The 9,205-nt window shown below is 39.9% G+C and overlaps 1 protein-coding gene across 1 annotated transcript; it reads right to left on the bottom strand.

The window, feature by feature from the left end:
* Positions 1–4,659: 4,659 nt before the first annotated feature.
* HOXC13 (homeobox C13) lies at positions 4,660–8,963 on the bottom strand. Its single transcript, XM_007065798.4, has 2 exons — positions 8,195–8,963; positions 4,660–5,705 (listed from the first exon to the last, which is right to left on the bottom strand). Exons 1-2 carry the CDS (start codon positions 8,847–8,849, stop codon positions 5,449–5,451), a joined length of 912 nt encoding a protein of 303 aa, XP_007065860.3. The 5' UTR covers positions 8,850–8,963; the 3' UTR covers positions 4,660–5,448.
* Between the last annotated feature and the right edge of the window lie 242 nt (positions 8,964–9,205).

Genomic DNA, 9,205 nt, shown 5'->3' with positions numbered 1-9,205 from the left:
TCCCCTGGATCCGTGTTTTAAAAATTAAATATGGCCCCCACCAAGATATTTAAGTTTTAAGTTTAAAGAACTAAGGCTATATCCATCACTTTTCCCCAAGAAAGCATAAATAAACTGAATTCGCTCTTGGAAATGTTCTATCCCAAAGATATTGCAATAAGTTGCATATTTTGTTATATTTTTTAACAAGAGTGAAATAAAAAAGTGTCTTTTTGATTAGACATTTCTAGTAACTACTTTATCTTCCTAGCTGAATTTCTCGCAAAACATGCTGGATTTTTAAGGAATTTGGATTTAATCAATGAAAAGTTAGTTACCTGGCCAGAAGACAGAATTTAAAAAAATAAATTGAAAGAGGAATAAAATATGCACTGACTAAGGTAAGTCTATAGGACTTTCCTTATTTCAATCCCGTTACATATAATCTAAATAACTGGAATTGGCTATTTCTGGTAGGGAAAGTATTTTTTAAGGGATAGGGTAGTAAACTGGAACACAGAGTGGTGAAAGGGGGAGCGGGGAATCAAAAGGTGGAAGATTGTTCGATGTATCTGTGTGAAAATGTCCAGAGTTAGCTGTCCTTTGATTTGATTTGACTTAATGTGCAGAATATTTGTGTTTGTTCTGATTTCAAAAAATCAGGTTAAACGAATAAGAAAACCTACATCGCTCTAGTCTTCTCAGTGCACTTAAAGGTTAAATGCTTATGATGCTACTCCATTTTCCCCAACACTGCCAGCAGAGGATATCATCCTCCTGCCGGATTAATGTAAACTGATGCCTACATCCTCTGTAAGGCAACTTCAGAAAAGTTTATTTTGCTCATGACGCTCAACTTTTCTCACAAACAACAATTGGCGCTGCATACTGTCATTTCAAGGCGTGGACCCTGTACCAACAAGCAACTTAATGTGCAAGGATTCAAGATAAACTCTGTTTCAGAGCGTGCAGAATGTTTACAAACATATTTTATGTTCTTTACTCTTCATGTGGGTGGGTGACGGTTGGTGGAGAAGTTAGGGCTAGAACAGGTTTATTAAATCTTCTTATGGTGCTATTGTCATCCAAAAAAGTTTGAGATGCCCACAGGACAGTAATTTTCATTCAAAGTGCATCACAATAAATATATTAACTTTTCTATGTATATTTCCTAAAGGCGAATAAACACATTGGCTTCAGAACCCATTGATACTGTGCTAAAACATATATAAGAGTCATTTCATATTTCTAAATGAGCAGAAAACAAGAAGTTTGTGGAAGATAGATAGATAGATAGATAGATAGATAGATAGATAGATAGATAGATAGATACTTTAAAAATAATTACTTGACAAATACAGAGGGCATTTCCTTTTGTTTTCTTCTTTTACTATTAAAAATATCTCAACAAAGACTGGAAATTTTCCATGTTCCAGATACACATTTATCATCATTCAACCCACTGACAATTACACTTACCTCCACATACAAGTCAATGATGTGAAACCACATTTTCCCTCAAGACTAGCAATTTATTCTTCAAAAGTGAGTGAGCCAGAACTATGAAAACTGAAAATGGAGGAAAAGGGTGGGAAATAAGGAGAATTTCGCTATAAAGACCTTGGTTAAGAAGTTATTCAAACTACTTGATACAAAGGAAAGAAAAGACAAAACTTGTGAAACTTCCTTTTCATGCTTTTATTGTTGGTCATTAGCCCGTCTGTCTAGACTTCAAATGACACCTTTTTTTTATCTGTAAACAGAAACAGGGGATACTTAAAGAACTCTGACTGCTGACTGGTTGCCAGAAGATCAAGGCTGTGGTCTTCCTGATTAATATGCACGAAACTCATGATGTCAAGGTCAAACAGACCGCCTAGTCACGGTCAAGGGTAATCCAGAGCTGACGTCATGGCCTTCTGATCCGGGTTCCTTCAAAAATAAATAAATACAATAATCAAAGATACCTCGGACGTTTGACATCTGAAAGAAAGAGGCAAGCGTTGAAAGCTGAGAGTGTGTGCGTTTGAAAATTTACACCAGAAATCGGTTTAAGACACAACTTCGCTGATGTTTATCACAGAAAATAGTGAAGGACCTGCGTCTTTCTTTCTTTCTTTCTTTCTTTCTTTCTTTCTTTCTTTCTTTCTTTCTTTCTTTCTTTCTCAATCTTCCATACTTAATTACCTTGTAAGAAGGTAACGAGCTGCCCTGATTCACCGATTACTCTTATTGTTGCAAGAAAAAAAAAGGAGGGGGGGGGGGAGAAAATCCAGCCTGTGGGGTCGTGAGGAATGTAAGAGGCACTTAAAAATGACTTCGTTTTCGTTCTATCAGCCTCCAAAACCCGTCTCCTTAACTCATTCGGCAAAATTAGATAGGAAAAAAATTAGCTAGATAGATAGATAGATAGATAGATAGATAGATAGATTTTTCAATCTGAATTAATAGGGACTGAACCCTTGGGTGAAAAAGACTTTAAGAAGTGGAAACTTTCTCACAGGAATCCCTAACAACACAAAAACCATTAACCCACCTGGTTAAATACAAATTACAAATCTCTCCCCCAGCCTCATAACTCCAATGAAGGCGATAGAGTTCTACACTTCTTTCCGTGAACAGCAGGTCTGAACCGGAACTGTCTAGGTTGTGTTTTGATAGATCAGCACAGTATCAGTATTTACATGATATATCAGCATCTATCCGCGTGCACATGCGTCTGAAATGAGTGTGGTTTTATACAATGCAAACCCACCCTTGAAGAAAATGCTTTAAAAGATGAATTTGGAAAGTGTGTCCATGTTAAACCCTAAGTCCGAACAGGGCTTAGATACAGACTCATTTCATCTGAGGCCTAGGTAAATGGAGGTGAATTTTCAATAGGTGTCTAGATTACGATAAGCGAGAGGCATATATATATATATAATGTCCCTCCCTTATCTTAATATATATACATATATATATACACACACACACATATATATACACACACACAAAAGTGCTTCTATCTATCTATCTATCTGTCTATCTATCTATCTATCTATCTTCACATTTCCTTCCAAATTATTCCTTCCTATATAAGCCATCACCCTCACGAAAAAAACATCGGCATTATGTCGGAAAAAGATATGGAAGAGCCTATTTCACTACTTGGAAAAACCATTTCAGGAACGACCGCATGTTTAAGAAAAGTTATTCTCTGTTCGTTCACACATCTGACGGAGGAAGATTTTAAGCGCTGAGAATGACCGAATATTTATTTCAACTCAAGAACCCCTATTGGCATTGTTCCATCTCCTCCTTTATAAAATACACCAGTGAACACATAAACGCTTGCGGAATGTTCCATGCCCATAAGTATATTTGGAGGTACCTTTAGAAACTTTAAAATACGTGATAGAATTTCAGGATATTGGGTTTCATGAACGCCGTGTATATATGCATTATATACTTCGTAATCAGCACATGCATTAAAATAGTTCTCGTGCACACACACATAGGTATATATGTGTGTGTGTGTGTTGCTCGCGTTATTTTAATACAAGTGCTGATATATATATATATATATATAAATCAGGTATCTATATCTTTATACGTACATACATATGCTTTGTATATATACATTCTATGCATTATACATATACACACCCCATTCTATTGCATGTTTCTGGCTTTCGTACCCTTTAAATGTAACTATATACACTAGTTAATATAAATTTAAGCAGAAATAACAGTGTTTTAGGTTACATCACTTTTTGTCTTTTCCTTTGACAATTTAACGAGGTAATTAATTTGAATGGATATTAAGGTATATTGTGACCCGCCTATGGAAACAAATTACTATACAATATTTTTCAAACACTTTCTTCATTTAAAGTAGCTCACTTCTGAAAGTCTACCACGTTCCAAGGCAGCCTTTTACCTGGCATATTAAACAACGCAGCCAGGCTACGGATTACGATCTTGCCACTTGTTTAGTAACAGTAAGGCAGGGTTTAGATTTTTATCTGTGAACGCGGTTGAGTCAAACTGGTTTAGCAAAATACACCTTTTGAGCAAAGCATTCTCATAGTGGAGCTAGGTGACAAGCATCTTCAAAAAATCATCTCCCCCGCTCCCTGGCACAGGAATACAATTGTTGTCCAAGGAAGAAAAGGATCGGAGCCTTTTTTCCTTCCCCCACTTCTGAAATGGCACCCCTTCTGCTTTATTTAAGCATATTTTTTTCATACCATTTACCACTACTCCTTTACCCCTTTGAAACAAGCTTATACCATATTCCTTCGAAACAAGGCATCATAACACCTTTTCTTATATTCCCATATTTTGGCTTCAAGGTGTTGACTCCTTTAGTGCACTTCTGCTCTTCATACACATTTCAAAATGCACCCTTCTGACAGTTTCCCTACCGGGTTTTAGCCTTGGGGCGTCATTCTTTCCAAGCTGTTTACTTTGGCATGAGGTTACAATGGTGTAAATCCCAAACTCTCTGATTTTGCCTTGAAAGAGTTAAATAGATACACATATATGTATAAATACCCATAATAACATCTCGGCAGCAATCCATTCTCAAAGCAAAAATGATATTTATTTTTAAGAAATGTGATCTGCATTCAGTACATATCATTTGGACACCACACTATTATATACATATACAAGACATACAAAAAAAAGATCGCTTTTACATATCGAAAGAACACTGTCAATAATGAGCCGATTTACATGGAGGGGGCGGGGGGAACAACCAAACCAGTGACAATATGGGGGACTTTCCATATTGTCCTCGAAAAAAAAGAGACTTTCTAGTTTGATGGCAGAGATACATAAACCCCAATGAGAACTTACCCTCAAAAATGTATTATATAGCAAGTCACTTTCATTTCCTGGGTGACCTAAATTAGTATTTGTTATTTTTGCAAGTGACACAGAATAATAATAATAATAATAAAAAATATTCTCTTCGCAGGATAGCAGCCTTATTTTTAGGGGGTCCTGTGAGGCGAAAGGATATTCAGCTAATGTAACATGACAGGATTCTGCTACAGGGGCGAGACTCTCCATACATTTGACATCAGTGCGTGAAATAGCCAGAGATATGAAAGGTTGTGTACTGGAGAAGGTGCGGGGGGAGGAAGGGAGGTTTTAGGCTATTATACAGAGTTACAAAATAACATTCAGGATTCATGTCTTTGAAACATAACAAATCTACATTTGTATTTAATAGACACGGTTAACGTTATCGATGGATGCTTGAGAGCAATTAGATATTCACAGTCGGAGGACAGTAGAAGAGGGCAGAGGAATAAACTAAAGACGCAGTTTATTTCTGTGTTTTTGTTTTCGTTTTTAAATGACCAATTGAATCACCAAAGAGTTCGAATGTATGTTATTATTAGGCAGACGTATCAGATAAATAATCGTACGTGTTTCTTTCTGTCTTTTCCCCCCACCCCCTCAAATATTTCTTTGTCAGGTAGCGTGAAGGTGAGGTGTCTTAGATTTGCTAACTACCTTTTTCTCTTTGACCCTGCGGTTCTGGAACCAGATAGTGACTTGGCGTTCAGAAAGGTTGGTGGTAGCCGAAATTCTCCTACGCTTCTCTTTGGTAATGAACTTGCTGGCTGCATATTCCTTTTCGAGTTCTTTCAGTTGGATTTTCGTGTAGGGGACCCTTTTCTTCCGGCCCCTACGGTAGCTGCTCACTTCTGGCTGGAGAGGTACCACATCTGCAAGATGAGGAGACAGATAAAGCAGTTACATAGTTCTACTCTCTGGGTCCGAACGGAGGAGAAAGACAGACAGACAGAAAGGGGAAGGAGGACGGACTCACTGAGTAGCATATCAAAACATCATCCTGGAAAGAATCCTGGTATTCCAGGAGATATTGTCTAGGTGGGATTTCAGACATAAACAAGGAGCATCAATTAATTTAACAAAATATCCTGCAATACAAATCCAACGGACCTTCATACCAGGTAAATTGGAGTTGTGGTTTTAAAGTTTCTCCCTTCTTCTTCTTTTTTTAACCTCCAGTAAACTTTAATATCTCGCTTTACCATTACTACCAGACAGCGTACGTGCTCTCATTAATTATGATTTTTATGGCTCAGCACGATGGATAGCAGCACTTTGGACAAACAAACAGCTCCTTGCTGTGTATTCTGTACAATCCATCTTCTGCAGCGCGGGTACCATTTGCAATCTGAAAAAGCCGGGACTTTGCTCGGCATCAGTTGCTAATTTGCAGGTTGGGTTGATGCATTAAAAAAAAAAAAGCCTCAGATTAAAACAGAAAAAAAAAGGTGACAAGTTATCTTGGTTCTCTCCTTTCTTGAGAGGCACCCAAACTATTAAGAAATATTACCCCCTGAGATTACACCAGCGATTCGAGTGCAAAGCTTGTCTAGTCACTTTTGCCTTATTCTAAGGCTGTTCACTGCCAAACCTCGATAATGAATCGTATTCGGACTTTGCACGTGCAAACCACAGTCATTTAAGGAAAGAATTCCAGATATGAGATGAAGAAAGGCTCCTTATCTCTGTAAGGGTGACAAAGACACGAATCCAAGAGTCGCAGACGATTCAGAGCCCTCTCCATTCCAGAGCACGAATTGAGGCAGGTATCAAAAGTCCACTGTTATAATTGACAACAATGGATTTTTAAAAAACAACAACACAACACCATCTTTCTCCAACATTTGCACTGCTGTTCTCTTTGTTGCTTGCTATAAGAACGACAGCTTCAGTAAGATCTACTAAGGACTTCTATAAAGGCCCAAAGATACAGTAATAGGAATCCTCCCCCACACCGCATGGAAATTCTCCATATATTTATCAGTACTGCCCGCAAATGAAACCGGGATCAGTGAACCCAACATCCAAAAAAACACTTATAGGTGAGTAGACTCTCTGCCTCCACCGCAATCCCCCCCCCCCCCAAATAAAAAAACACGCACATATCTTTATCCAGAAGATTACACTCTCCTGAATGGTTTCAGGGTAGCAGCCGTGTTAGTCTGTATCCGTAAAAAGAACAGGAGGACTTGTGGCACCTTAGAGACTAACAAATTTATTAGAGCATAAGCTTTCGTGAGCTACAGCTCACTTCATCGGATGCTGAATGTTATCTATAAAGAGTTCCATTTGCTCCAGGTTTGGCAAGTGGATCTCTGCCAACAGGTTTTCACACAAAATACTATATCTGGGAAAGAGAAGAACCTGCTAGCCAGCTATTTCCCTACCACTACTTGGATTTTATTTATTTATTTGGTTCTAAACAGGAAAAAGAAAGTATTTTAATCAATGTTTCCAAAAGAGCCATTGAAACCCAACAAGCTCTAAAAGGGATTTCGGAGATTCTCCCTCCTTCCTCCTTCATTCAATATGGTATAACCCCCCCCCCCCCCCCAACACACACACACACATTATGCCACATTAATTTACTTTATTTTCTGGCTGCCTATCCGGTCTCTCTGTTACCATTGCTGAGAAATAAAGCCGGATTCAGCAACCCATATATTTCCAAGATGAATGCTCTTTAGGTGTGGGACCCAAAATCCTCAGTCCTACTTTACTGCAATGCATTCATTCAGATCACCATGCCAGGCCTTGATATTAATTGCGAGAAAAGAACCCTGTAAGAGGCGGTGATATTAATTTCATAAGCGGCAAGAGAACAAGGAGGAGATTCTCCCAAACTCATAAGCTTTCCGGTTGCTTTGCACGCTGTATCTCATTCAAGACTTCTAACTAGGGAAGAGGAAATCATTGTTCTGTGTTTTGTTTGTCTCACCCCTTTCCCTTAACAAGATTCATTTGTCACTTGACACCAATTTCTGTAATTGCACCATGATTTACTGTACCATTACACGCCATCTAACATTTCTAGCGAAAGATTAGGAGGTGAGCAGGCACTTTTACGCTTCCTGCGTTCAGAAACTTGGGTGGAAAATAAAATAAAATAAAAACATAAAAGAACAGCTACAGACCCCGTCGGGTGAGGCAAGGCAGGGGAGACGAGAAAGGAAAGGAAACGGACACACTTACTTTTAAAGCAACTTCAAGCTCGCGGTATGTATTTTGATTTAAACATGATTGCTTCACCTTCTCACCCGTACGTGTTCATACACATAGCACTGCATAGAAGGCATTCCAAAGCGATTTTTACCTGGCGGTTAGTAAGCAGACAAGCATGCTGGAGCTCAGAACACCCTACCTGGGAAAGGTGACTTCCAGAGATGAGTAGACTGTGACTGCTCTTTGGAGCAATATACCTGCCCATCCCAACCGTTGGAAAGAGCCCAGTGCTGGTATCCTTCCATGGGAAGCAAAGCGTCATGCCTCGGTTCGGGGTGGCCACTGATACCTGGCACAACTGAGACGTCCAAGTAACCAGGGACCGCCTGGTAGGAGCTGGCAAAGCTGGGGTAAAAAGCAAACTCTTTGGCCCTTGAAGATAGTTCTTCGCTGGGGATGGAACCGCTGGGTTCGGGGTACTTTTCTGCCGGGTGGTAGGAACAAGGTTTTTGTTGTAAGTTCACGTTGTGGGAATGAGATAATCTGCACCCGTAATAGCTGCCTCCAAAGGGGTAGCCGTAGCCCAGCGTGGCGTTGGAAGAGGTTGGTGGAGGAGGGCACTGCCTGGCAGCTTCTGGAGCCGGTATATCCGTGTAGACAGAACCCTGGTGACTCCCAATGGTGCTGGAATGGCGACCCAAAGTTATTATATCCCTGCAGTGGCTTGCTGGGCAGTTCCCACTTAGCGCCTCCATGGCTGGGGTTTTATTCTGGTTATTTTCATTCGGGTTTTCCTCATACACGTACATAAAGGTATCCGCCCAGCGTGGATGCAGGATCAGTGAAGTCGTCATATCATGGTCTGCTTGCGCTTTTTAAAACTCGACTTCCCAACCAGAGACACCTAATTTCCCCCACATATTGTTTACGCAGGAGCATGCGCAGAGATGGGTCCAGTTCATTAAGAAATCCTCCTGGCCACGTGACCTGCAAATAGCTCTCAATAAATCTGGCCCGGTCACGTGTTCCTCCGCCAGTCCTATCTGCTAGTCCCTGCTGGCTTTGGGAAGGGAAGAGGCAGCTCCCATTGGCTGCGTCTGGGAGAGAAACAGAAATCTTTAAAGGCAATGGGTGACACCCACTGATTGTAAAGAGGGAGAGGACTAAATAAGGGGAATGGGAACTCAATATTTGGCCGACACAAAGAGCT

The sequence above is a fragment of the Chelonia mydas genome, chromosome 20 (genome assembly GCF_015237465.2).
Source record: "Chelonia mydas isolate rCheMyd1 chromosome 20, rCheMyd1.pri.v2, whole genome shotgun sequence".
NCBI classification, from domain to species: Eukaryota; Metazoa; Chordata; order Testudines; family Cheloniidae; genus Chelonia; species Chelonia mydas.
The sequence above is the reverse complement of the archived record's forward strand: the minus strand, read 5'-3'. Positions and strand labels throughout refer to the sequence as shown.

Coding starts and splice junctions, on each gene's coding strand:
- HOXC13 (XM_007065798.4), bottom strand. CDS start 8,849: ATGACGACTTCACTGATCCTGCATCCACGCTGGGCGGATACCTTTATG. Junction 5,706..8,194: donor CTGGAAGTCACCTTTCCCAG/GTAGGGTGTTCT, acceptor CTCATCTTGCAG/ATGTGGTACCTCTCCAGCCA.